Consider the following 26,712-nt stretch of genomic DNA (forward strand, 5'->3'; position numbering starts at 1 on the left):
GGCGGCTTGGGTCGGTTCTGCAACTGCGCGAATCATTTTAGCTCCATTTCATTGTTGCCTAATCTCACCTGCCTCACATTTCTCATCAACTTCAGAACGTTCATCTTTTCGCCAGGCTTCACACGCGGGGTTTTGCGGCACAAGCACTCCACCAAGCAAAGGCACAGCTTGACGCATCATCCTCACCTTGAGGTGATATTTCTGCACGATGGAGCAAGAATGCATCAAGAAAGTCACTATCTCGCCGCACTGGCTTTCTAATGAGAGCTCCTTTTGGTATCGCCGGTATCTGTCTTCGGGGAAATTCGAGTTCGTCCTCGTGAATTGCATTAACAAAACACGCCGACCAGCTTTTAACCATGAGAAACTTGCAGCTGTTTTGAAGCAGAAAGTATCTCCCCGAGGTCAAGACATAGACCATAGCTCATTACCATTCACTTGGATTGATGTCAAACCTGACGGATCATCGATCCATTTCTTCTTCGAGGGGAAGAGATGGGCCTTTGGCAGCGATGGCAAACTTGAAGAACTGGAGGGCACCTTGGATCAACCCCGGACCCAATTCCTTGCCAAGGAGCGTCCTTCAAGGTCTACGAAACAGATTGTGACCGTCAACTTTGTCAACCACACAGAAGGGCCTTTGTCATCGTACTGGATCGACTTCAACGGCAAGCCCAAACTCTATCACAGAATTGGACAAGGGCAGACTCATGAGCAGCAGACATTCTCGGGTCATGTTTGGGAATTGGTCAATGATGAGACGAAAGAATTGAAGGCGATCTACGTTGCGCCTGAGGAACCTGAAGATGTTGTCGTCATCGAAGAGAGCACTATGGAAGAGATGAAGTTCAAGAACGATGAGCCAAAAGACACGAATGAGGACGATGGAACGAAAACAAGTGGATCGGCAACTCTAGATGAGAAAGAAGAACCTCAAAAAAAAAGTCAAGTCTTTGTTCGAGACCACAATGTGTGGTTTCGCGATGCTTCCGGGAAGGAGTCGCAGATGTCCTCCAATGGCACCGAGGAAAACCCGTTCGACAAGGCAAGAATCATTCAATCGCCCACTGGGGACTTTGCTGTCGTCTGGCAGTATACCCCGGAAGAAGAACATGTGCTCCGTCTTCGGGAGTCAACTCCATCAGATCAACTTGAGCCGAAGGTGCGGACTGTCCAGTACTTGAAGCCGGGCGATCGCGTCAGAGTCGACCGACCTCGATTGTTCAGTTTGAAGTCCAAGGAAGAAATCAAAACCAGCGATGATCTATTCCAAAATCCATATAGCATCGAGAATATTGGCTGGAACGATGACGGCACAGAGTACCGCTTCATTTTCAACGAACGCGGCCACCAGAATATTCGCCTGTTAGGCATACGCACTACGGGAGAGGTCAGACGCTTGATTGAGGAGGAGAGCGATACCTTCATCGACTACTCGAGCAAGTCCTACCATCGATTAATTGCGGGGACGGATGAGATGCTCTGGATGAGTGAGCGCGACGGCTACAATCATTTGTACCTGTTCGACTTGAAAGATGGAAAGCAGAAGAACCAAGTCACGAAGGGGAACTGGAACGTTCGCTCTGTCGTTCAAATTGATGAAACGAGCCGTCAAGTGTGGTTAAAAGGATATGGGATGATCGCGAATCAAGATCCGTACCATGCTCACTTAGCTTGCATTCGTCTTGACGGAACTGGCTTTCAGGTGCTCACTGAAGGTGACGGCACTCATGAGTGGATGTTCTCTCCGAACAACAAATTCTTCGTCGACACCTGGTCGCGCGTGGACTGCACCCCGCAATCTGTCCTCAGAACTTTGCAAACTGGAGAAGAGCTCCTTTCCCTTGAGGGGAAAGTCGAGGACACTCAAAAGCTACTTGCGGATGGTTGGGCAGTCCCAGAAAGATTCACGGCTCCAGGACGGGATGGTGAGACCGCGATATATGGAATCATCATCCGTCCTTCTAATTTCGACGCGGCAAAGAAGTACCCAATCCTTGAAGATATCTACGCCGGACCTCATGACTTTCATACGCCCAAGGCTTTCTCGGTTCTAGCCAAGCAACGGCAATGGGCAGACCAAGGGTATGTGGTGGTTCTCCTAGATGGTATGGGAACGAATTGGCGATCGAAGAAGTTCCATGACGTTTGTTACAAGAATCTCAAAGATGCCGGATTCGCTGATCGTATCGAATGGATCAAGGCTGCAGCGGAGACGCGCCCGTGGATGAACACTTCGAAGGTTGCCATCATAGGAGGTTCAGCAGGAGGGCAAAGCGCCGTCGCCGCGCTCATTCATCACAGCGACTTTTACAAAGTTGCAATCGCTGATTCTGGATGTCACGATAACCGTATGGACAAGATATGGTGGAACGAGCAGTGGATGGGTTTTCCTGTTGATACGTCTTACGAAGACTCGTCAAATGTGGTTCATGCGGAGAAGCTGCAGGGTGCTTTGATGCTGATCGTGGGCGAGCTCGATGATAATGTTGATCCCGCTTCGACCTTCCAGCTGATTAAAGCTCTGAATGAGGCGGACAAAGACTACGAGTTTGTGTTCATCCCTGGCGGTGAACATTGTGGTGGGCGAGCGAAATTTGCCCTGAGGCGACAGGAACGCTTCCTCCGGCAACATCTTCTTGGGTAAACTCAATCAGAAATACCTGCATCTCAAGTGCTAATGAGAATTTATTTTGTCTACGTGGCTATAGTCTAGTCAATCTGTATTCTTTCAACTTCCTCAAGTCGTGTACTTAAAGCCCTTGTACTCTTTATCAGTCAAATCTAGCCAATCCTGCGAGGCAACGACTTGTTCATTTGCCTCCGCATCTCTGCGACGATTACTCATGGCACAAAGAGCACCATATGCAAGGACACAAATCATGGCCACCACGTAGCACACAATCATTGCAATAGTGCCACCGGTATAGGCTGGTGCTTGCTCTTGGCGAAAGGTCTGAGGTCCCACAATGTTGCCAGCTGCCCAAGCCACATAAAACCAAGCATACAGTGTGACTTTCTTTGTATGTCCGGCGATGTTTGCCTGGTACACAGAGACCAATGTGACGTAGGGCGCCCAATATGTGTACAGGATGCTGAAGGAGATTAGCATCATGTACCAAGTATCCTTGAGGGCACTGAACTTACTAAAGACCAATGAGCTGACCGGCGAGGTTGTCGCGAGGGAGGTTATAGCATAACAGGGCTCCAAAGAGAGGAAGTAGGATTGAGCCTGCTACGATCGGAGTGCGATATTTGCGGGTTGTTGACGCGATATAAGACAGGACTATACCGGAAATTGTACTCATCGCACCCGGAGGCATAGCTAGTAGGGAGGTCTGAAGAGGGTTGAAGCCCAGTCCAGAGATGATAAGAGTGTTGAACGTAGTTAACCCGCCGTTGGGAACTTGAAGCGCAATAATGGCGAACCAAATCAGCCAAGTTTTGACATCCGCAAAAGCCTCTTTAACCTGTGCAGGTTTGAAAACCTTGTTTTCGATGCCTGTGTTGTCAGACGCCTTTCGCTGGATGATGATGTACCTCTCTCGCGGGCTCAGTCTCTTCGCCTCAAGCGGGTTGCTGGGGAGAAAGAAGAAAATGACGGCAGACCACGCAATGGTAACGCAGCCGACGAGAAGAAAGACTATCTTCCACTTCGCATAGGATCCGTTGTAGTAGCCGATCACCCATGCAACAAAGCCGTTGATGATGGGAGCCACAACGTTGAGAATGATGCTATTCCGACGGGGCTGCTCTTCTGGACGATACCACATGGATGTGATCAGAGTGACAGCAGGGATCAGCAAAGCCTCAAACCCGCCTAAAAAAAAAACGGCACGCAAAGAGGGCACCGAAGCTGTGGCATGCGGCCATGGAACAGGCAAGAACGCCCCAGCATAGAACGGCGAACGAGAAGTAGACGACAGCCGATAGCCTAGCAGGACATAGCATGTCAGTATATACGCTCTTAGCTTTGTGTATGACCTAGTAGTACCTCTGAATAAAGTATGCGGACGGGCCCATGAAGAGAAGGCCCCCAAAGAATGGTGCCGAGCCGACCCATGAGTACTGCTCGCCTGTCAGATTGAGATCTTGGCGGATACCATAGATGGCGGCGGCCGAGATTGCGGTCTTGTCAAGGCCAGAAAGCGTTGCGCAGACAAAAAGCTTTCCTCGGTCAGTAGGGTGAAGCTAAGTGATAACAGATATGGGCAACTTACGATCGGAACAATCATCCAGTCAACCTTCCGAATCAAGCGCTTCTCTTCTTCAGGAGTCCAGCTTCTGTCGAACTCTTCGCCATAGTCGGCAAGAATCTGGGCAGCGATGTCGACATCTTTGCCCTGGCCATTCTCCAGAGCCTTTACCGCTGGCTTGGCTGCGGGAGTCTGATCATTAAGACTAGAAGGGACCTCATTTTCAGAGGTGCTTTCATCTTTGGGATTGCCCATAACTGGCTTATTCGTTGAACGTCAGGTGATAGAAATCCAGAACGTTTTGATAGGATATTCCAGGCGAGATTCCCAGAGCGGAACTGTTGCAAACTTTCCACCCTAACAGAGAGGTTGTGGTTGTGTTTTATGCGCTGTAGATCATTCACTGAATCTCAAAGGTTCAACAGTACAGTACACCGAGTGCGGTATCAGACCTTACTATCAAGCCACAACTGGTCGAACCCAGCGCCGGCCTGATAACATGAATGGCGAATGATAGTTATGATACTGCCTCGCCTTTGTGGGGTCTCACACGGGCGCATAAGCCAGAAAAGCACCAGAAATCGGCAAGTCAACCGAATTAATCGAGTCTTGGCTTCTGATCAGAGTCTCTGCTACTCTGGGGAATGAGGTTGGCCGCGATAAGCCAGAGCTGCCTATCTTATCGTTGGCCGCGGTGATCGCGCGGCCAACTCCATCTCGGCCAACACCCGCCGCACGCTATGTAAAGATCACGCGCAAGGTTCTTGGTGGAACCGTGGAGAAATGATGGGGCATTGTTCCCTAGAGCTGTTGAGCGTCAGACCATATGTAGTCAAATTCAGGCTAGAATAAAAAGACGAATTCAGCGGCCCGAAGCCTGAGCTATGCATCCGAAAAATCAACTGTCATCGGAGTGATATCAACTATCTCTCACCTTCATCATGATTGCCAAAGAAGAGCCTACTGTGGAGGTGCAAGTCAACAGGAAGGGTGGTCCGCTCTATCCTGACTATCTTCGTAAGATATTTGCATCTCGAAGGTTATCGACAGAATACGCTAACATTCTCTGTCAGCGCACTATGACCCTCTCGAGCAGGTTGAGCCTGTCGGGGCTTTTGAGCATGATGACCCCGGTCACCGCGCCGACCCGAAGATGCCCAACCTGATCAGCGAAGGTGTCGAGTCCATCGAACTATCTCCCCATTGCGGCACCGAGCTGCGAAATGTCCAAATTGTGCGTGTAGTTGTCTTCAACCTCTTAGACATTGACTTACCAGAATTTAGTCTGAGCTGTCCAACGCTGGCTTAGATGAGCTCGCTCTCCTGTGCGCCCAAAGGGGATGCCTTGTCTTTCGAGACCAAGACTTCACCAACTTGGGCTTTGAGAGGCAGAAAGAGATCGCATCATACTTTGGTCCACTCCACAAGCATGGGTGGATGCCGCACCCCAAGAACGGACCTGAGGAGTTTGTCATTGTCTACGACAGCAAGGAGGACCTGCGTATTCGCAAGTCGTGGTCTCGCAAGAGTCCTGTCCAGTTCCACGTCGACCAGTCTCCCGAAAGTCAGCCTCCAGGAGCCACCTTCTTCTGCATGCTCGAATCTCCCCCAGGTGCCGGTGGCGACACCATCATTTCCAGCGTAAGACCCAATAACCAATGACTCTTGAAACCAAGACGTTGACATTTCGCGACAGACCGTTCAAGCTTTCAACCGACTCTCTCCATCTTTTCGCAAGCGTCTTGAAGGTCTGCAGGCTATCCATACAACTGCGAAGCCCATTGAACGCGAGATCCGCGACAATGGTGATGCTGCTGTACTCCGTCGGCCCATCACCAAGTCAGTCCACCCGGTTGTGACCGTTCACCCCGTGACCGGACAGAAAAACCTGTTTGTCAACTCGTCTTACACTCAGCGCATCGTTGGCTGGGATGATGAGGAGTCGGACTACCTTCTGAAATTTCTGTTTGACCACATCAACCGTGGTCATGACTTCTGCTGTCGCGTCCGGTATGAGCCAGGCACTGTTGTCATCTGGGATCAGCGCGTCACCCAACACTCTCAGACACTGGATTACCAAGCCGGGGCCCGCCGACATGCTTTCCGACTTACACCTCTTGCCAATGTACCGATCCCCAGTAAGATTGAGGAAGATGATGGAGAGTGTCAAAAGGACGAGGGAAGAATGCTGCTCAATCTGTGTTAAACATGCCGCAAAGACTCAAAGAGATGGAAAGTCTTTCGCATGTACACGTATTTCAGTTATTCTTGTCAGCTTTTGAAATTTCACAGCAACAGACTTTACTTAAGCATCAATTTCAGCGTCAATCATGCTTCCTCGCTACTATTCATTAGATAAACTTGCTAAGACAGAGTATTCGCCTCAGAAGCCAGTAATCTTCCAAGCATTGTCTCAACCCTCAAGAGCCCCAAATTAGCCAGACCCTTTGCGCCGGCTGCGCCTGTTGCAGATGCCCGAGTCGCGCTTCTCCACCTCGTAATCCATGCTCGAAGTTCTCTGTCCTCATCATCAAACCCAAGCTCTCCATCATCGCCAACGCAGAAACGAACCGCGTTAGATGCCGATGTGATGTGCAATAAGTGCACCATGAATGACCCGCCGATGGCAAAGTTTTGCCGACTCCAGCTGTGCCAGAACCCATTCCACTGAGATCCGGTCATGTTTTCCAGCATCTCTACAAACTCTTTGACACAAAGAATAGAGCCTTTGATGACTGCCTTTGCGGCATTAAACAGTCCCTCGGCCTCATTGGGAGATTGCAGCGCAATAGCAGGCCAACGATCAAGAGGCCTAAGTAGAGCGCGGAACAGTGTCATATGGGTAATGATATAGCACAAATAAACTGCACCGATACCGTACATCTCATCTTCGCCGTCTTGAGTTGGTGTTCCGGCATCATGAGCTGCCGGTAGCTGAGATTTTCCTATGAGTGTTCGATATCCTGAGGAAAGACTATCACGCCATTCCTTCAACCTTGCACGAGAAGAACGAGCCAGGTCTAAAGAAAGTGGCAGATCATGCGCTGTTCTCCCGATACCGCGAGTTGTATAATACGTCCGTTGGATATCTGACATGATGGACGTCATCTGCACTAGTTCGCAAAGGTGTGTTTTGGTGTGTGCTGATGAAGACATGGTGTCGTCCACATCTTCCGGCCTAAGGTCTGGGATGTCAAAATCGTCTTGGTGGATATGGCTAGGCATTCCTCTTGTCAGTGAAACCCACTTCTCCATCGTCCACGTAGCCCACCACAATCGCTTTCGAAGCCTTCGTTCCCAAGGTGGCACAGACTCCCAACAAGAAGGGTCTTGATGTAGTCCAATGGTTTGTGCTACTGCGACTGCACTCGAGATAAGTGACCAAGAGAAAGCGGTGTCCGAGAGATAGGGATTGGTGGGGAGTCTCTGCTGAAATAAGAGGCAGGCCTGCAATGTTGCTAGAGAAGGGGCATGAAACTGCTGAGAGATATCCAGCCAACACAGACGGTACAACCGTTGACTTGAAGGTGGATGCAGAAGTAGGCCGTAGAGGCTTTCATCATGCATGATGAATGGCAGTGATGATGCGCATAAAGCCGCTAGCAGTCCCAAAGACATGTTGCTGAGCTGCTCAGGACCTGATGGAAGTTGCTGAATGGCAACGATGGGAAAGCATGGATCCACGAAGCGGGCATAGAGCTGTATCAGGCGCCATGCTGTCTGGGGATCAACAATGCTCCAAAGTTCTGCCCAAGCACCATCAATGACGGAACTTTCGACCTTGGGCTCGGCATTCGCTAAGAGTTCCTGGTCTGTGATGCCAAATATGACAGGACTATTCTGTAAGGCATCCTGTTTCAAGCGTCTATATTGCAGACCGCTCAATCTGGGCCGAGCAACATCGTGGTCATCATATTGCTCGCGGTTGAGGAGGTGAATATCGGCTGCTCCGGTGGGGCCTATGAAGAAGCTGAAAGCCCCGGGTATTGCTTCAAGGGATCGGTGTAAAGGTCGGTTCTCGGTCAATGTAACGGGGTGATCTGATGTCCCTTTTTGTGATTCCCGTGCCTGAGAGAGGCCATGATTTGACTGCGGGGAGGCTTGAGAAGAGTCATTATCGCGTGAGGAGGTCTGAGAAGGCGTCTCGGTTCCAGCTGAGGCCACACGATTACCCGCAAGAAATAGGGGATCGTGAAGTTGTTCAATATCGCCGCCCAGGAGATCATTCTCTGTCAGGTTGAAGAAGTCCGGGATGGGAAAGTCCTGGTGGGCATGTTCCCAGAAGCTGTCCATCAGTTTAGTCAATTAGTTTGTGAGTCCAACTTTGAAGCTTACTTTGAAGGCGATACCGCCGCCTCAACAGGCGAAGACGCTCTCTTCCTTTTCCTTTCTCCCGGGCCTTGAACAAACGTACACGATAAGCTACGAGTGGAGCACCGATGACATGGTGGGCCTTTCGGCATGTCGCAGACAACCTTTCTCTTCCGGCAGCAGTCACATGGTCGTGACTTTCGTGACTTGTAGAAGCGGCCAACTGGCGGCGGACGCGCAGGGGTTGATGGTTGGGGTTGTTCCATCCTTTCGGGTCAAGCTAGATGCCGAAGATCAGAGGAGCGGCCAACACTTCGAACGAAAGAGCCCGGAAACCGAGCATTGAAGGCCGAACGGGCATTCCGGATAGGAATTCAAGCAGCAGTCATAGTTTGGTCTCTGAGGAACGATAACAATGATAAAGTCCGTGGGAATTCGATAGGAAGGATTCCATCTTGATAAGCTTATCTACGTAGGCTCGGCCAGTCACGGCCGCTCCTTTTTCTTAGCGACAAAACAACGCCTAAATGACTTGCCCCTCATTCGCCAGAAGCACCCCAAGAATTGATGCGTCAAGCCCCCTGCCGGGATCATGAAGCCTGGTGTTCCACTCCTGTTAGTGCAAATGACGGAGAAAGATAGGCGCTTGGGCTTCTGCTACAGCGTCGCCTCCAATTGCAGCAGCTTCTGCAAGTAGGGGTCTGCAAACATGCTGTCGGCAAGGTCATCGGACATTGAGGGCAATGGACGCCGTGACACAGGACTGTAGCCAAATTGCCTGTTCAGTAGTTTCTTCATTCCATGTATCTGAGAAACTGTCAGTATCTTGCTGAGTTTGAGGTGCTGCTTGAGGCCGCCAGTGACTCGGACTCACCCCTATCTTGAGCTGCACACGGTCGGCCAGCGAGATCAGCTGCTGCAACTCCAGTGCTTCCTTCGCCGTATCGTGCGATTGGCAAAGATCCCACAGCTTAACGCATGCTTTCTGTGAAATGTGAGAGATGTTTCGTTGTTAAAATATCTCGTCATTCGGTCGACTCACAGGAGCAAAATTGGGCAATCCGCTGATAGCGCCCCCAGCGCCCACCGCTACTGAGGGCAGAAGGAAGTCGATGAAGCCGTCTATGGCAGTGAACTCCAGGTCTTTCGTTCGCCTGGGGTATTTTGCTTTGAAATCCGGGTTATTCGCCTCTGCCAAAATGCGCGTGAGTTTCCCCACGTTTGCACAGGTAAGCTTGATGCCGCATATGTTTGGTGACCCTTTGATGATGTCTACAACGAGGTCGCTATCCATGTCGACCCCGCCCGAGACAGCTGGAAAGTTGTAAATAATGCTGTGAGCGAAAACATGTCAGCGCTTTTCTATCCCAAAGCAAATCAGCAGTGTCTCACATTGGTAATTCCGATGCTTCTGCGATGTCAATGAAGAAGCTCTTGATAGAGTCCCGATTGGCGATTAAAGCTCCGGCATAGTATCCTGGCGGGATCACCATGCCATAGTCGGCGCCCGCTTCAGCGGCATCGCGAGCTAGCTTAATCGATTCCCGGGTACTAGCGCCCCCAACGCCGGCAACGATGGGAACATCAGAGCAACCGATGCGATCAAGGGTTTCTCTTGCAGTCCTGATCAATTCGATTCTCTCTTCACGATCCTTGAGAAATAGTCAGGTCAGTTCAGAGACAAGTTTCAGTTGAACGCTCTCGGGGACCAACCAGATGCACCGCCTCGCCTGCACTGCCCGAGATGACTGGTATTGTGCCCGCCTGTGCTATGACTGCTTTCTGTCAGCTATTTGGGCTAGCAACTGCATTAGTCAAGATACATTTGAGGTGGTTCACAAAGCTTTCTAGATCTGTCTACGCGTGAGTTCCACTACAACATGTCCGCTCTGGGGGAAGCGAACCTAGATCCTCGTTCTGCTTGAAAAAGCAAGGGAGTGGCGTGTAGATACCCCTCGGAAGCGACCTCATCTTTGCGAAAATTGGACAAAATAAGTGAAGCTGTGTACCAATATGTCTTGGCTTCAGTAAAGCAATCCTAATATCTAGGTACAAATTATGAGAAGAGTGCCGTTTCTCGGGAACATGAGCCGGCGTCGGCCGGCGCGGCAGACCGGCCCCACATAAGCCAAAAGTGCGGCCAACGATAAGATATCATCCAGTAGCCCTTCGTATCAAACGCACCGCAGGCAGTGGTGCTACAGGTAGTAGTGCTACTCGTCGCATATCAACGAAGAACACCGCTTTGTTCCTAGTCTATCATTGACGTACTCTAGAATGTAGTTGAAATAAAACGAATCTAACAATGAACTATTCTATTAAGGGATCCATGACGAGATGAAAGCTAATGCACAAGTAGAATGCCAATTCTAGAAGAAACTTTAGTGACAGGCTGAATGGTTCGCCAATAAAATCATCATGGAAGAGAAGAGAGATGTCAAGTCAATCTCTAGTCCTCGAAGTTGATCGCCTAACACCGGCGCACCCGGATCAGTACCTCTTTCGTTGGGTCTGGGAGGACGTTTGTCGCAAACTCAATGTTCTTGAATCGTGGTTCGCCCTCCGGGTTCTTGATCTCGTAGTTGAGGAGGAATTCCGCAAACATCAGCTTGATCTCAACGTCGGACAAGAACCGTCCAGGGCATGCGTGTCTTCCAAAACCCCAGCCCAGCTCAGTGCGAGTGACACTGACGAAAGAGTGCTTGTGTTCCGAACCTTCCTCCTGACGTTCGCGATATGAACGCATTCCATCGAACTTCTCGGGGTTAGGATAGATCGCAGGGTCGTAGTTGATGGCGCTGGTCGGGAGCTCCATCTTTGTCCCAGCAGGAATGTAGGTGCCGTCTTTCAGAGTCAAGGGCTTCGTTGCCATTCTTTGAAATGTGGCTGAACTCGGTCAGTATGTTTGAACATAATGACTGGATGTAAGCGAAATTGGAGCCAGAAGACTTACTCATGTCTGGTGCGCTCATGCGAAGACTCTCCTTCATCCAGCTGTCAAGCTTCTTCATCTCGGCCAGGGATTGTTTTGTGAAAACACCGCCTGACTTCTCAAGTACCTCCACCACTTCCATTCGAAGCTCCTCTGCCCGGTCTGGCTGAACAGCCAGGTCGTACAGCACCTGAGTGATGGTCGATGACGTGGTGTGAATACTGGCAACAGCTAGTGTCATCTGAAGAATGAGTTGAAGCTCGAGATCATCGGCTTTGGAGGCGTGTGCCCCGCTAGTAAGGTGATCTAGCATCGTGGGTGGGTTCTCCAAAGGCGCACCTCCTAGCGCCTTCTTCCTGGCCAGGGATTTGGCAATGATCTCGCGACCTCCTGCCAGCTGCTGCTCCTTCTCCAGACGCTGAGGCAGGAAGTAGGCGACAACGGGTCGGAGAACAGGCGGCCAGGACTTCAAGGCTGATCCGTATTCTATGGCGGTATGGACGAATGATGTCGAGAGCTTGAGCCAAGTCGGATTACGAGCAGCTTCTTCGCTGTGCATAATTCTCGCTGACATGATTGCTACCATCTCAAGCAGGGCTTCGCTGAGGTTTACGGGAGTCCATTCTACTTGTCATGTGAGTCAGTTTCCTACCTAGTAAGGTAAGGCGGTTTAATAAGGCATACCTGCGTGTAGACCAACAAGTTTCGGAAGGTGTTCTTGAATCAAGCCATGGAAGACAGGAACGTAGGCTCCTGTAGATTTGGTCAGCTCAGTCTCAACATGAAAGTCACGAAGAATATTTACCAAGGGTAGGGTTCATTTTGGTCAGGATCTGGTGGGCACCCCAAGCCTCGACTCCTCCGACACTAGTGTAAGGCAAGAGCGCGTCCTGAGAAGCCAGTAAGTCTATGTCACCTGCTTTGAGACAAGGGGTTACTCACATTGTCAATTGAAGCCTTGAAGCTCAGTGCTGGATGGCTTTTCAATTCATCAAGATACTGAAGCGGAAGCACGATTTTGGTTCCTATTAAAGTCAACTCAGAGTTGTCGGACAATTGTTCACACTGGAAATCCTACCATCCATGGTTTCCAACCCGTAGGGCTTGTTTTTGAACTGATTGATTGTCAGCATCTGAGTCTGTCACTAACCTTTCGTCTAGGCCCGTCTCATCTTACCCGCTCGTAAAACTTGTCAAGGAGCTGTTTTGATAAAGGAGCGTATGCGCGCCTTCTTGCAATCGGGTCAGACATTTCCTCTGCCAAAGGTATCGGAACTTTCAATCTCCTCGTAGTGAGCTGCGTCAGAATTCCAAGAAGACATGATGCGACGATGAGCCAAGTGATTGTCGAAATAAGATGGTCCCAAGTGAGGAGTGACGTGTCGAAGTGAATCGTTGTAGGAAGTAGAGATTCCATGGCGCTGCTGAAATACAGGTTGAAAGATGAGCAATCCGAACTGTTCGCACTATAGGCGCAGGAAATTTAAAGGTTGGTCGATAAATGTCAAAAGAAGTATAGGGTTCGTCTGGCCTTAGGTTGCCTGAGCTTTGGTGACTTTTCTGATGAACTACAAATCCTAAAAAAACAATGTTCACCAAGGTGTGATTGCATATATAACTTTCCAAGACGCATGAACACATTGCCAAAAATCAACAGTTTGGACGACTATTCGGAGAACTGGATCTTGGAGCGGACGATGACGACCAGCTCGGCCGGACTCTGGGCAAGTACCGAGTCCTCCAGGCCAAGCCACCTGCCATATCATGCACGGGTGGCCATAGCCACTACCAGACAAGATCATTGGCGACTAGGTAGACTGAGTAGTCGGTGTCTCAGCTTGTTGTGTTTCTGGACTTAGGGGAGCCGGTGGGAGGATGTAGGTCTTGGGTCAACTAGTGGGCCCTGCTCCGAGCTGTGGACATAAACATGGCTAAGCTCTTCATCCTTCAAATGATCCGCTGAGTGAACATGATCGGAATTGAGATACCACCGCTGCTATTCGCTGGTCAATGCCCTACAGGCCACTAACAGCTCTCGCCGCGCACTCGCTGTTTCTGGCTCGCGACGGGTATGCGCAAGTTCCTAGTGACCTGTACGCTTACTGTTCAGGGGAGGCACGAGCAGAATGTGATCCATCATACTGCGATTGGAACAGTGGTATTTGTGGATCTAGCAGTACTAAAGTGCCGCATACATTGTACGCCCTGTTGCCTATTCGTTGAATATCCAGTTTGGGGGCGAAGCGCAATGGAGACAATACGTCACCAATATCACCCCACGGCCTGCCGCCCAGCTTCTCGGCATTTCCCTTAATTCCGCAACTTGGTCTCCAAGTTCGAATTCTAGCATCATCACCGAACCTTTAGGCAAAATGGCTCCTCGTGTTTCAGAATCAACCAAGGCGGACCGAGACAACATCTACGTCCGCTCAGCGTTCAATTACGTTGATGCGATCAACAAGGCAGTTACAGAGCTGACTCAGACTTCACTGGAGCGGGTGCGGTGAGTTCTTCTCATTTCTTTGTCCGAAATTTCCCACCAAGATTTCTTCGGTCGACTCGCGCAACTACCCATCGCTCGTTGCTTAATTCTGATGGGAACAGAGACTGCATGAGCAAACAAGCAGTTGTAGAACTAGCACCTTCAAGCATGACTCCACCGGGAAAGGAAGACAGCATCAATAGCGCTGACGAACATGTTGCTTTTATCGGACTGATGCGTGGCCTGATCAAAGAGGCCAATGTGTGTCCTTTCTGCGTCTCCTATGGAGCCTCATCCTAGCATCCTCTGCCAGAGGCGGGAGATAGTCTTCTTGTTGTTGGTGCTGACCAGGTAGCAGATAGAAATCTTTGACTGGGTCTACGCCGCTGGCCCTCGTGTGATATTGCAGGCCAAAGCGAATGGCTGGTCTTACCATGATCAACCATATGTCAACGATCTCGTCTTCTTCATGGACTTCGTTGACGTCAACGATGCTGCTGTCGACGAGTTTACTGAATTCCACAAGCAGGAAAAGCACCAGGAGCGAGCCGGGCTGCCAAAATTGACTTTCATCCGTGAATACATCGATTCGGCATTTTTTAAGGGGTACATGGATGGAGAAATGAAGCGCGCGAAAAGCAACAACATGCCCTCCACATAGCTACAAATAGGACCCAACGATGGCTAGAACGGGCTGCCAAAGGGGCCAGAATGAAAGACTCTCCATGTTTGCTGGGTCAACTCAGCCACAAGTGTCGTGGATAATGTGACGTTCATTTTGAGCCCTCTTGTCCATCAAAGTTTGGACAGGTTCATGACTAGAGTCTGCGGGATGTAACTTCAAGTGATCGACGCTGCCACGGGAAGTCTGTTACCCACTCAACGCCGTTGTCATTAATATCCGGCCGTGTTTCTTCCCCGGTCGAAGAGTCGATCTAATCTAGAGTTTCGGGACTTTGCAGGTGCCAGGGCGCCGAGTGTCCGCCTCCCACCGGCCGACTACGATACGGAGAAGATCGATGTGTTTTCGGAGCTCGGTGCTTGCGGGGCCCGGATGCCCAGAAGCTCTAGATGCAACTCTTCAGGTGGCTGACGTACACGTGTAGCTGTCTGAGACTGGGAGGACAAAACTATTCTGATTGCCAAGATAAAACTCTTGGCACAGCCTTCAGTAAACAGAGAACGATGACTCGCCTCAGTCAATGATAGGTAGACGCGTGAAGCGGTGTGGGCTTGGGTGGTTGTGATGAAGCGGACACCCGTTTGTCCGAATGTCCGAACTTCCAAACGTACGCAAGCTTCCAAAAGAGACTTTTCTCGACTCGATTCTTCTATAATAGACGAAGTGTTCTTCAAAAAGTTGAACAACTCCTTTCGAGTTCCTCCGAGAAGTTTTCTCTTTGGTGCGTAGAAATCATCATTAGCCTAGAGTGCGCAACTCGTCTTTCCCCTCTACACTCTGTTCCGCCGTATGTAAACCCATCTTCGCTCATTTTAATAGCAAACATGCCTCTGGACTTGTCCCGATAGAGTATTTCCATCGTTTATTCACTTGAAGAGGGGTTCAATGTAGCGATCATCCGGTGTTTCCTCACTGATTTACCCCATACTGCATGTGACTAAGCGTAACGTGCGCCTACGTGGAGTTAGAATTCCCCCGCAAATTTTGGTCAAACTCTCGCGTAAGATTTTCTCTCTATCCATGCAATCAGTGGGCCGAACCAGCGCAGATTGATGGGAAATCTATCATCCCGCTAAACCCGTCTCCATCGAGTTTGCGGGGGACGAGATTCGCATATTCTTGTACGTAACATTATCAGCAACAACAACGAATGCCGGCTTGGCCCCCGAAAAGCTTGGCCAAGATTCTAACCATATGTAGACATCTTGATGCAACCTGCTGACCCTTATCGAGGGATATGCGCTTACTGAGCCCAAGAGAGCAGCATCCCGTCAACGCAATGGCCAATTATCCTTCCCCGGGCCGGTATCTTCAGGGGTTTCGGCCAGCTAGTGGCGATACCGGTATCAATAAGGAGCTCTCCCCCGCGAAATAGTCGCACCATCGCACCATTGGCATGCTGGCCGCCGCCGGGCACCTCACTTTCCCTGAGCTAACAGCGCCGACGGCGACATATGGCAAACATAGAAGCCTGGTTACCGATATGATCCGTTACGTAGAGACTATATCCGAAGTTGCCATTATCTTGAGCTGAGACAGCACCGGGCCGGTGCGGTGCATCAGTTCCGAATGTCTAACGACGCAGGTCCTTCTGTTGTTGCTTCTGCCAATTTCTCCCGCAACTCCCCTTCAGAATCACCAAGTTCTTGGCGTACAGCTGATTCCCAGCAAGAGCCGACAATGGATCGCCAGAAGAAATCGCAAGGCGACGACGCCGCCATCGACAAGGCAATCACTTCGCGATCGGTCGACCAGCAGGATGTGCCGATCAACGCGTCCGGACACGTCCAGGAGCTCGAGCGGAACTTCAGCCTTCTTTCACTCGCCGGAGTCGGTCTCGTCGTCGGCAACGTCTGGCCCGCCATCGGGGGCTCCATCCTCGTCGCAATCTTCAATGGCGGCCCGCCCGGTGTCCTTTACGAGTTCATTGCCGTTTCCGTCTGCTACTGGACGGTCGCCGCCAGTATCGCCGAGCTCTCGAGCGCTATTCCTTCGTCCGCCGGTGTCTATCACTGGGCTTCCGTCACGCCTGGCCCGAGATGGGGACGCGTGGTCGGTTTCTTCGCCGGTTGGTGGAACTATCTCGCTTGGATTCTCGGCGCCGCGAGTATGGCGTCCATCTTCGGCAACACGGTCGTACAAATGTACGCGCTCAACCATGACGGATTTGAGGCGAAGCCATGGCACGTCTTCATCGTTTACATAATCGCTACGTGGCTTGCGTGTGCTGTGGTCTGCCTCGCCAACAGCGCTCTGCCTCGGATCAACGACTTCGGCGTTTTTGCAATCATTGCTGGCTTCTTCATCACGATTGTGACCGTAGCGGTCATGCCCGGCCGGGACGGGCGCCCGCCGCACGCATCCTCCTCCTTTGTCTGGACCGAGTGGACCGCCGACATCGGATATCCGGACGGTTTCGTGTTTCTGGCCGGCATGCTCAACGGCGCCTTCAGTGTCGGCGCCGTTGACGCTACTACCCATTTGGCGGAAGAGATCCCGAACCCCCAGCGCAACGTCCCCATCGCCCTCGGCTTGCAGATGAGTATCGGCTTCACCACTGGCCTCTGTTATTTGGTTGCCATCATGTATGCAATCAACGACTACGATGCACTGTTCAGCTCCCCTTACCCTATCGCAGAAATCTACCGGCAAGCGACTGGATCTGCTGCCGGCGCTACCGGCTTGCTCGCTCTTGTCCTCATCTGCATTGGTCTTACCTTGATGGGACTCTACATCACTTGTGGCCGTACACTCTGGGCACTTGCCCGTGACGGTGCGAGTCCACGGGCTGACCTTATGGGCCACGTTAGCCCTCGGCTGGGAATGCCAATGTGGTCTACGGTCTCTTCGGCATTGCTGGTCACTGTTCTTGGTGCCATCTATGTCGGCAGCACCACTGCTTTCAACGCCTTCGTCGGCAGCTTCATTCTTCTCTCAAGCAGCTCCTACCTCGCAGCTATTCTTCCCAATCTCCTAGCAGGAAGAAAGCGAGTGGCTTACGGGCCCTTCCATATGCGCGGATGGGTCGGCTTCTTCATCAACGGTGTTGCCTGCACTTATATGCTGGTATGGTTCGTCATCTATAGTTTCCCTTCCACTCTTCCGACCAATGCTCAAACTATGAACTACGCCTGTTTGATTTGGGGTGGTCTCACGATCTTTGTTGGCCTATGGTGGCTTGTGGGTGCCAGGAAGGGCTACCAAGGCCCAACAACGACTGGTGGTGTCATCACAGAAGCACAAGCGGGTACTGCTTCTTGAGGCACATTTGAGGAGAATGTAGAGGTCATTTCGTAGCTTGTAGGGCAGTAATCAAGAAGCTAAGGCAAAACTTTGGACATATAACCTTCAGGATAAACGTTGCTGCCTTTGCTGTGAAACGAAGCAGATGCTGAAGATAACGTCACAATCCTGTGTCTTGATACATCGGACTTCCCACCGCCTTCATGTGGATCTCTTTTCCCGCTCGATGACCCAAGTGCTACCTCCAACCCTGACGAGACTTACGCATCGAATCGGAACGCCTCCTTTCTTCTCTCATTCTCCTCCGATGTCACACCTGCAATGGCCTTAACTGCCTCCCCCTTCATGACCTGGGCGACTGTCTTCTGGCCACTTGCGAGCTGCTTGTTGTATCGAAGGAGAATGAACCGCAAGACAAGGGCCGTGCATATAGCGAGGAAAGCGCCGCTAGCGTTAACACTCATGGCCAGTACGTGATGAGGCGCGTCGGAGTCTGGGTAAAGATAAGAGGTCCAGACCTGAAAGAAACCACGTTAGCATACTATTTGGGCCGCTGAAACTGGTGTTCTAAGCTTACTTGACTGGTGTTCGCAAGAGCATTGACAATGGCTACGGCAGAGGCACGCTTGATGCGAGGTCTGATCATGGTCTTCTGTACCCAAGCCAGCAACACTGCGTTTGTACCGTATGCGCCAATGGTCATGCAAAACATGGAAAAGTATCTGGGAGCCGTGCTCAAAGTTGTGGCAGCGATGATGTATCCCATGATAGCGATGCACATCGGCCAAATGATGTGAAAGCTTGCATTGTGAGTTCGGTCGGCCGAGTAGTTGTTGGCGATGGAGACGCAGAGAGAGACGAGGTAGGGCGGCGCAGTCAGAAGAAGAGTTTTGACGCGACCATACCCAAGAGTGTCGACGATATCGGGGAAGAAGTTTCCAACCGCAGAGCAGACCTAAGATACCCGGTCAATACTTTGAACTCATGATTCAGGACTTCAAAGGGGTATGATTTTACCTGGATGCAGATGAAAAGGAAGGTGAAGAGGTAAACTCTCCAATCCATCAGGGCAAGCTTGAAGCCGTACGACCATGGCTCATCGTCTTCATCAACCTGTCCAGCGTCTTTGACTAGACGCCACTCAGCAACAGCGCGCTCCTTGGGAGTCAGCCAGGATGTGGTTGACGGCCAATCCGGGAGCAGCCAGATGGCGAAGACACCAACGAAGATGGTGATGCACCCTGAATCAATTAGCAATTTTAATTTGACAAATTGGTAGGCAAAATATATGCTACTTACCCTCAATGATGAACAGCCATCGCCATGATTCGAGACCTTTGGCGCCGTCGAGAGAATGTTGAATTCCCGCGCCAATCAGACCAGAGAAGGCACTTCCCAGTTGACTGCCAGAGAACAAGATAGCTCCGCGGAAGCCCATTTCATCTCTCTTATACCATGATGAGATCAGGAATAGCGCACCAGCTGTGGAGAGAGTCAGTTCCGAGATTACTGAGGCCACTAACACCGGATTAGGACCACTCACGAAGAAAGGCTGCCTCCACGATTCCCAAGAAGAAACGAATGGCATAAAGTCCTGAAAGATTGGTGACGGCACCGGTAGCTGCGGACATGCCGCCCCACACAACGACACAAGCGGGAATGAATAGAGATGGTCGAATCTGGGTAAGGTAGATGTTCGAGGGGATTTGCATAAGGATATAGCCGACGAATAAGATCGAAACCGCCGTCTCGTACTGAGTGTCATCAAGTCTCAGACTATCCTTGATACCAGCGACTTTGGCTGCGGCAATGTTTTTCTGTGGAAGAGAAGCTGTTAGCGGTCGCTGTGGCCGATAGGCGTCACTACGGAAGTCTCAACATACTCTATCGAGATAGTTCAAGATGAAGATGATCCATACGACAGTGAGAAGACGAAAGTCAAGCTTCCGTTTCAGCTTCTTCTCAACTTCGGCTATTTCCTCTTCGCTCATGGCCTGAGCCTCTGCCATGCGGTTTGGTTCTTGGGTCTCCTTGAGCTGGATGGAAGCGGCATCTCCATCATCTCCAGTGAGCGCCGACGTTTCGCCGGGCACGGGGGACTTGATGTCCTGTTTACCGTTTGCTGCCATGTTGAAGAAGATTAAAAGGTTAATTTGCCAAGAACTCTTCTCGTGCTCGTGAAAGGGTGTAGAGAATTTCACCACGCAAGACAAAGTTCGCACTTAATGTCAGGCCAGCTGCTGAATTGTCGGCGAAGAGTGAGGCTCGAGGGCTTGAGGCTCGAAGTGGTTCTTGCCAAGTACAACTAAGCTTTTTATATATGGATGAGCCCAGATTCGCCAAGAGCTCTTAAGACGAATGTCAAAATGCCATCCAATGGGATAAATCTGGGTGGCAAGCACCACATTGGAGACGAGGCATGGGAGGCTTTCGTAGTACTCGGGATAATGCCGCAAGAGGTTCGAGCTTGGATGTGGAACCAACCAGCGGTAAATGTTACAGTGATAGCCATAATTGGCATCAAGGTTTCATCTGTTTCTAAACACTCTTACAAACGGACCGTTTTCATGTCAAGGATAGCATCACGCTGTACCAAATTTCGACAAGGCAAAGCCTCTATGTAGTCCTACTGTCTTCCTACGTAAGAAGCCACGATATGGCACAAAATTCAAGACTTGCAGGTCCACGGGTATCAAGAAACAGCGATATATGGCGAATAGTCAATGACCTATAGCCGAGGTTCCCCGCGTGAAGCTAGAGCCTAGATTGCTCCAAGATGGCGGAGCTTAATCAATACCTTCATCACTTTCGCGGGGGAGACACGGCTGTTCTACCCGATTGATCAAAAGCCTCTGCTGAGTCTGGGGACGTGGAGACTCTCAAGCTTGGGGGCCGGATATTTGCTGCAGGCTGCCCTGCGAAAGTTACAAACGAGACTCCATCACGACGACCCGTAATGGAGCCAAAAGCACATCGCGCCACTTATCAGAAACTAGCTCCACAAGGGTCTGTTCTTCTAAACAGCCAATGACCGTGATTTTTGTGGCTATTGACGTGGAGAATAGCAGCACATGTTCAAAGATTATGTCGATCCGTCGGTGTTTCGTCCTTACACCAGGTCTCGGCTTACAGCCGGTGCATCGGCTTTCGCCCGGCAGCCATAAAAGGCCAGCCACAACGAACAGAAAGTGTGGATTCAACTCCTGACCCCTTCTAACAAGTGCCCAAAATATATAAGGGATGGAACGACCTGCTTCAATGAGGATGAAGACTGCATTCACCCATGCTTGCATTGCTTGGAAATGCATGTCTGGTGCGATTGACCAGCGCGAAACGTCCTGAAAGGCTTCACCTGTCACAGAATATTGGTTATCGCGGTGCAAATGGGATTGGTTCCATTGGAGGAATAACTGTTCATGAGAACCTATGCTTCAGAGTCCACGATAGATCATCTCACTTAGCTATTACAGCTGCATTGCGCAACTTCAATCCATGGGCTCCAAAATGATCAGCATCATTGTCTCCCTGTCGTAAACATACTAGAATGATTAAATACGAACATCAAGTAAATCTTCCAGTCAGGTTGTTGAAGACGCATTGTAAACTGTCACATTCAGCGAAATTTGTACGGGGTCTGCTAGAAACTACTTGCTGACACATTTCCAACGCAGGAGGAGGATCATCATCAGATAGCACTTGGATATATTCCGTGAACTTCTAATTGACCCATTCAAAGCCTCCAGCTATTCAAACATACCATTCATGAGATGTACTTCACGTCTTGTTGATCTGGGCCACTGTCGGTTCACCAGAATTCGCTGAGGTTGCTGCAAATTTAGATGTGTATGCCACGTTTGAATGTTTTACTTTGATTCAATTGGAAGACTAGGGGAAAATCGAGGCATTTAGACCTCGACATAGCATATGCAGGGTGTGAGCATGGGATTTCAGTGCTTTCAGAGAACCTCCGAGGAAATTGGACCGTTCGTGCTCCACCCTCCGCTTCGGGTCGGCCCAGAAGTCCGCAATCGGGCTCCACCGTGTCCCCGACTACCCCGGTCCCATCGGAGGAAAGCACCGACGGTAGGCAGTCCGTTATTATTCTGGAATGAGCGAAGAACGCCATGCAAGGAAGCACAATGGCTCGGCACGAAGCCAGGTGACGTGTATCAACGGCCTCGTGATTGCCGCTCGTGCCACGTCGTCCATTTGACAACGCATCAACACAGTAGTTCGGACGAGAACGCTCAACAAATCCATGCTTTGACTTCCCTAGGTTTCAGCGATGTTTCCGGGGCAAATCCATTTAGGTTCAGCCATGTGGAACTAGTAGAATGAGGGGGAGCACAGCGGCCAAACGATAGTCCGGATGTACAATGTCGACTAAATTGGCCTAAAATACATCATTGACTTGCGGGCGTCTCGGCCAATTGACTCTCGCCCTGTCATCCCTTCCCCCCAACACTCACCCCGGATCGCCCAACACCACCACACTGGAAGATCACTCTCATCCGTGTTAGCGCCAGACATCTCCAAAATGAGAGGCAAGGGCACTTCTTCAGCAGTCATTTCTCTCACCGACGGTTATTACAACCTTGGATCCTTCGGTCGAGTTGTCAGCAGTAGCAGCAAAGATGCCCAGCTCTGGGCCAGTCGCGGCCTAACGTGGGCGTACGCATTCAACCACGACGAATCTGCACGATGTTTCGAACGGGCTATCAACTATGACCCCTTTTGCGCGATGGCGTATTGGGGACTCGCCTTCGTCCTCGGCCCCAACTACAACAAGCCATGGAAGGTGTTTGACGGCGAGGACCTGGCTATCACGACGAAGCGGGCTCATCATACCATCATGCAGGCCAAGGCTCATTCTGCTAATGCATCGCCTGTCGAAGTCGCTCTCATCGATGCGCTGATCTGCCGATACCCTCAAGAAAAGCCCTTAGAGGACTGCTCGAAGTGGAACGAGGACTACGCCCTTGCGATGGATGGAGTGCTCAAAGCTTTCCCCCACGATCTGGACGTGGTTGCCCTTTGGGTGGATGCCACGATGAATGTCACCCCTTGGAAGCTATGGGACTACAAGACAGGAAAGCCCACTCCTGGAGCCAGAACTCTCGAGATCAAAGACGTGATGGATCGTACCTTCAAGCTTGAGGGTTCCCTCCGACATCCCGGCCTTCTCCATCTGTATATTCACTTGATGGAGATGTCACCCACCCCGGAAGCAGCGCTCACAATTGCAGATAACCTGCGTGGTCTCGTCCCGGACGCGGGACACTTGGAGCATATGCCCACTCACTTGGACATTCTCTGCGGGCAATATCGGCGCGCTATCGCCTCAAACTCGGACGCTATTCACGCCGACTCCAAATACCTCGCAAAAGAAGGCCCACTCAATTTCTATACGCTCTATCGATCTCACGATTACCACTTTAGGCTGTACGCCGCTATGCTTTGCGGGCAATCGAGGGTCGCGCTGCAGACGATCGAAGAGCTTGAGTCGACGATTTCCGAGGACCTTTTGCGAGTTAGATCACCACCAATGGCCGACTGGCTTGAAGGCTTCCTGGGTATGCGGATGCACGCACTCATTCGTTTTGGAAAATGGGATGACATCCTTCGCCTCAAGCTTCCAAACGACCCTAGACTCTACTGCACGACAGTTGCTATGACTCACTACGCCAAAGGAGTTGCCCTTGCTGCGACGGGACGGGTTGGGGAAGCCGAGCAGGAGCGTCTGTTGTTCCTAGAAGCTCTGAAGCTTGTTCCGATCTCGCGGACGGTTTTCAACAACACTTGCCAGGAGACCCTGGCCATCGCGGAGGCAATGCTCGACGGCGAGCTAGCGTACCGCAAGGGAGACTATGATGCCGCCTTCGCGCACCTGCGGAACTCCGTGGCGAGGGATGACGCTCTACCGTACGACGAGCCTTGGGGCTGGATGCAGCCAGCACGCCACGCGCTCGGGGCTTTGCTTCTGGAGCAAGGCCGCGTTGAGGAGGCAGCCTCTGTCTACAGCGCTGACCTTGGGATCGATGAGACATTGCCGCGTGCGCAGAGACACCCGAACAACGTGTGGGCACTCCATGGCTTCTATGAGTGTCTTATGAAGCTGGGTCGAAAAGATGAGGCCATGATTTTGAAGCCTCAGTTGAACTTGGCTCTGGCTGTGGCAGACGTGCCAATCAAATCGTCGTGCTTCTGCAGACAGAAGACGGTTGATTGACAAATACGGCTACTGAGCCCGCCATCCCAGCGGAAACTCAGTGACACCATGATCCATGCCAGGTTATAACATTGGTTGCAACAGGCATGTCAGATATCGAAGGCGGCAAGTGAGAAAGCAGAGATTGAAACATGAATAAGAGGTTCAGGGGTTTGAACATAAAAGGATCTGCATTCACTCAAGACATCTGGTAAGAATGGACATAGCGTTACAGAGTATTTAGTCGAATTACATCGTGCATTTTCATTCACAAAAGCATGACTGCATTCTAATGGATATACCTAAAGTTGGGATGAAGATGTCCCAGGATAGCAACCTCGTCCTCTGGCAACCGCAGTCGATAGTCGCGGTCGCCTCGTTCGCGCCTTTTGTTCTCCCATGTCTGGTAGGCTACCAGGCTCAGAGATGCAACAATCACTGATGCCGCAGTAGCCGTATTAAGACTGTTGCCGGTTCGGTATCCCGTCTTGGCATCCGTGTTAATGTAGCTCCATGTAGCCGCGATGGAACCTGTAAGGCAAGCATCGTTAGCTTAGGTGACAGAAAGTAGCAGCATTCCAGGCCGAGACACTCACCAATGTTTGATATTCCAGAAACCGCTGCATTTGCGACGTTGCGCACTGTGTCTGGAGCGGCGTTGGACAACGACCAGCTGATCACCAAGACTCCAAACCCGTATCCCCCCGCCGTGTTGATGAAAATGGCAGCGTAGCGAGCCTGCACATTCTTCGAAGCCAGCCAAATGGAGTACCCAATGACATTCAATGTCGCGCATCCAACAATTGCATAGCCGTGCTTTCGCGTCTTCATCGTGATGTATGCCAGGCAGAGCGCGAAGACCATACCTACCAAAGGTGGCGGGACTGACAGTAATTGAATACCAACGGTAGAACGGTCAGGGTAGTTGAGTCTCAAGATTGTGACAGTGAAAATTGAGAGACCTTGAACAGTGACCTGGTTGCAGGTATACATCCATGTACACACGAGGACATTGACGTTCAGGATGCCACGCTTGATGAGCTTCCAGCTGATGCGCTCTTTGTGTTCCCGGATAGCGGGCTGGTCGTGGAAGATGCGTGCCATCGCCAGAGCACGCTCGTCTTCGTTGAAGATGCGCGTCTTTGACGGGTCGGCTGGAAAGAGGTACAGCGATAAGAAGCCGACACCTATGGTAATGATACTGGAGCCATAGGGTCAGCAAGGGCGCAACACAAGTGAGTTCGTTGGACAAACCCTTCGACCAGGAATATATTCCTCCATGAGTAGGATGAGCCGATTCGTCCCAGAGACAACAACCCGGATGCCAAGAGACCACCAAAAGCCGACGCTAGTCCAGCGGCTCCAAGCATGAAGAATGATACTCGGGTGGTCACCTCATTGCGCCGATAGTATCGTGACACAACATATGACAGCCCCGGGAATTGAAAGGCTTCTGTAATTCCGAGAAGAAGTCGGATCGCGAAAAAGCTCGCTTCATTGTGAATGAATGCAGTTGCGAGAGTCACGACACCGAAGGCGATACAGCTCAGAGGCAACACTATGTTTCCGAATCTTTTGACGCTTAGTGAGGCGGGAATGTCGGCAAAGAAGTAGATGCCGTAGTACAAACAGGCGCCAATGTTGAAACCGTATGTGCCCAATCCAAGGTCCGCTTCCATTCCTGCAACCTTTGCATTGCCAAGGTTCGTTCGATCGAGGAAGGTGAAGAAATACAAGACAAATATCATTGGCAGGACGCGAAGGTCCACACGACGGAGGAGCTTTGCTTCAGCGGCAGGGTCGATGACATAGTTGTGAGCTGCCTCTGGGTCGACATGCGTGCCTGAGGGGGTCGTGATTGAGACGATGTCTGCGTCGGTCTTCATGTTGGATTCCGACATTATGGTTGGACATGAAATGATACTCGTACGTTGCGTGAGGGAGTCATAGCATGGTGGTCATCGAAGCCGCTTTTCAATGCTTCGTACATGATGGGCTTATCAAAAGCGAGGTCGAGTGCAATACCCGCTTTGCCGCTACACCACCAGATGTGTGTCTCGGTTGGAATGGAACACACCGCACAGAATCGGATAATGGAGGTATGGCTGTACTGGCGATACGACCCAAGTCTCATCAGCCGCTCGGGCGGGGTAAGCCACCTACTCGAGGGATACCAAGCTGCAGGACCAACCTTGAAGACAATGTGCCAGCTTCAATCGCCATACAGGAGGAACAATAGGCTATCACTTAGCGTCCACGCCCGACTTATCGGTGCAATGTGCTTGCACAACGGTTACACAGCAGCTGCGTGCTGATAGTGACTGGATGGGGGCAAGGGGGGCACTGTGCGTTTCCTAGGTTCACGGGATCTTCATTCGCTGAGAAACTGCCAAGGTTCTGAGGGATGCACTTGCAGATCAGGGCGAGGTGAGATACCTATGGGGGGTATGTGATGTTCTCCAGTGCCACGGCTTCAAGGGCAATACTTCTGTCAATACCCCAAGTCCCCAGCCCCTGAGAATTGCCCACACGTCTCGGACGATTCAGAGGTAGGCTTTGGAAGACTTTGTCGATTCTGATTTTTCATGCGACGTTCTGCCACGCCGAATGTGGTGGTGGCATTTCACAAGCCGCAAGCGATCGGGTTCAAGCAACAAA

The 26,712-nt window shown here is 51.0% G+C and overlaps 11 protein-coding genes across 11 annotated transcripts; 5 read left to right on the forward strand and 6 right to left on the reverse strand.

Moving 5' to 3' along the window:
- Nucleotides 1–208: 208 nt before the first annotated feature.
- dap4 (Dipeptidyl aminopeptidase 4) lies at nt 209–2,647 on the forward strand (the record flags this gene model as incomplete). Its single annotated transcript, XM_036640233.1, has 1 exon — nt 209–2,647. One exon carries the CDS (start codon nt 209–211, stop codon nt 2,645–2,647), a length of 2,439 nt encoding a protein of 812 aa, XP_036494566.1.
- A 93-nt stretch (nt 2,648–2,740) lies between these two features.
- Nucleotides 2,741–4,451, reverse strand: CGCS363_v008385 (putative transporter; the record flags this gene model as incomplete). Its single annotated transcript, XM_036640234.1, has 5 exons — nt 2,741–3,095; nt 3,148–3,757; nt 3,852–3,934; nt 3,995–4,167; nt 4,221–4,451. The coding sequence occupies 5 exons, from the start codon at nt 4,449–4,451 to the stop codon at nt 2,741–2,743; spliced, it is 1,452 nt and encodes a 483-aa protein (XP_036494565.1).
- Nucleotides 4,452–5,137: 686 nt separating this feature from the next.
- JLP1-5 (Alpha-ketoglutarate-dependent sulfonate dioxygenase) lies at nt 5,138–6,402 on the forward strand (the record flags this gene model as incomplete). The annotated part of the gene is made up of 4 exons (XM_036640235.1): nt 5,138–5,213; nt 5,270–5,430; nt 5,481–5,837; nt 5,893–6,402. 4 exons carry the CDS (start codon nt 5,138–5,140, stop codon nt 6,400–6,402), a joined length of 1,104 nt encoding a protein of 367 aa, XP_036494964.1.
- Nucleotides 6,403–6,630: 228 nt separating this feature from the next.
- CGCS363_v008387 (uncharacterized protein) lies at nt 6,631–8,659 on the reverse strand (the record flags this gene model as incomplete). Its single annotated transcript, XM_036640236.1, has 4 exons — nt 6,631–6,714; nt 6,768–7,093; nt 8,075–8,481; nt 8,532–8,659. 4 exons carry the CDS (start codon nt 8,657–8,659, stop codon nt 6,631–6,633), a joined length of 945 nt encoding a protein of 314 aa, XP_036494567.1.
- A 505-nt stretch (nt 8,660–9,164) lies between these two features.
- Nucleotides 9,165–10,478, reverse strand: gaaC-4 (L-threo-3-deoxy-hexylosonate aldolase; the record flags this gene model as incomplete). Its single annotated transcript, XM_036640237.1, has 7 exons — nt 9,165–9,314; nt 9,382–9,492; nt 9,550–9,841; nt 9,900–10,159; nt 10,221–10,282; nt 10,331–10,360; nt 10,412–10,478. The coding sequence occupies 7 exons, from the start codon at nt 10,476–10,478 to the stop codon at nt 9,165–9,167; spliced, it is 972 nt and encodes a 323-aa protein (XP_036495111.1).
- Nucleotides 10,479–10,977: 499 nt separating this feature from the next.
- Nucleotides 10,978–12,856, reverse strand: ATR2-9 (Cytochrome P450 monooxygenase ATR2; the record flags this gene model as incomplete). Its single annotated transcript, XM_036640238.1, has 7 exons — nt 10,978–11,393; nt 11,461–12,063; nt 12,124–12,192; nt 12,245–12,329; nt 12,382–12,464; nt 12,518–12,554; nt 12,617–12,856. The coding sequence occupies 7 exons, from the start codon at nt 12,854–12,856 to the stop codon at nt 10,978–10,980; spliced, it is 1,533 nt and encodes a 510-aa protein (XP_036495110.1).
- Nucleotides 12,857–13,811: 955 nt separating this feature from the next.
- Nucleotides 13,812–14,582, forward strand: CGCS363_v008390 (uncharacterized protein; the record flags this gene model as incomplete). Its single annotated transcript, XM_036640239.1, has 3 exons — nt 13,812–13,942; nt 14,044–14,182; nt 14,280–14,582. The coding sequence occupies 3 exons, from the start codon at nt 13,812–13,814 to the stop codon at nt 14,580–14,582; spliced, it is 573 nt and encodes a 190-aa protein (XP_036494675.1).
- A 1,701-nt stretch (nt 14,583–16,283) lies between these two features.
- Nucleotides 16,284–17,864, forward strand: CGCS363_v008391 (Choline transport protein; the record flags this gene model as incomplete). The annotated part of the gene is made up of 1 exon (XM_036640240.1): nt 16,284–17,864. One exon carries the CDS (start codon nt 16,284–16,286, stop codon nt 17,862–17,864), a length of 1,581 nt encoding a protein of 526 aa, XP_036494709.1.
- A 242-nt stretch (nt 17,865–18,106) lies between these two features.
- prlL-20 (MFS transporter prlL) lies at nt 18,107–19,975 on the reverse strand (the record flags this gene model as incomplete). Its single annotated transcript, XM_036640241.1, has 6 exons — nt 18,107–18,364; nt 18,424–18,801; nt 18,864–19,087; nt 19,146–19,328; nt 19,390–19,663; nt 19,730–19,975. The coding sequence occupies 6 exons, from the start codon at nt 19,973–19,975 to the stop codon at nt 18,107–18,109; spliced, it is 1,563 nt and encodes a 520-aa protein (XP_036494708.1).
- A 2,408-nt stretch (nt 19,976–22,383) lies between these two features.
- On the forward strand, nt 22,384–24,075 carry CGCS363_v008393 (uncharacterized protein; the record flags this gene model as incomplete). The annotated part of the gene is made up of 1 exon (XM_036640242.1): nt 22,384–24,075. The coding sequence occupies one exon, from the start codon at nt 22,384–22,386 to the stop codon at nt 24,073–24,075; it is 1,692 nt and encodes a 563-aa protein (XP_036494674.1).
- Nucleotides 24,076–24,343: 268 nt separating this feature from the next.
- On the reverse strand, nt 24,344–25,955 carry CGCS363_v008394 (putative transporter; the record flags this gene model as incomplete). The annotated part of the gene is made up of 3 exons (XM_036640243.1): nt 24,344–24,585; nt 24,651–25,255; nt 25,309–25,955. 3 exons carry the CDS (start codon nt 25,953–25,955, stop codon nt 24,344–24,346), a joined length of 1,494 nt encoding a protein of 497 aa, XP_036494712.1.
- Nucleotides 25,956–26,712: the final 757 nt, after the last annotated feature.

This window comes from Colletotrichum siamense (genome assembly GCF_013390195.1).
Source record: "Colletotrichum siamense strain Cg363 chromosome Unknown KSG_Cg363_contig05, whole genome shotgun sequence".
Taxonomy (NCBI): domain Eukaryota; kingdom Fungi; phylum Ascomycota; class Sordariomycetes; order Glomerellales; family Glomerellaceae; genus Colletotrichum; species Colletotrichum siamense.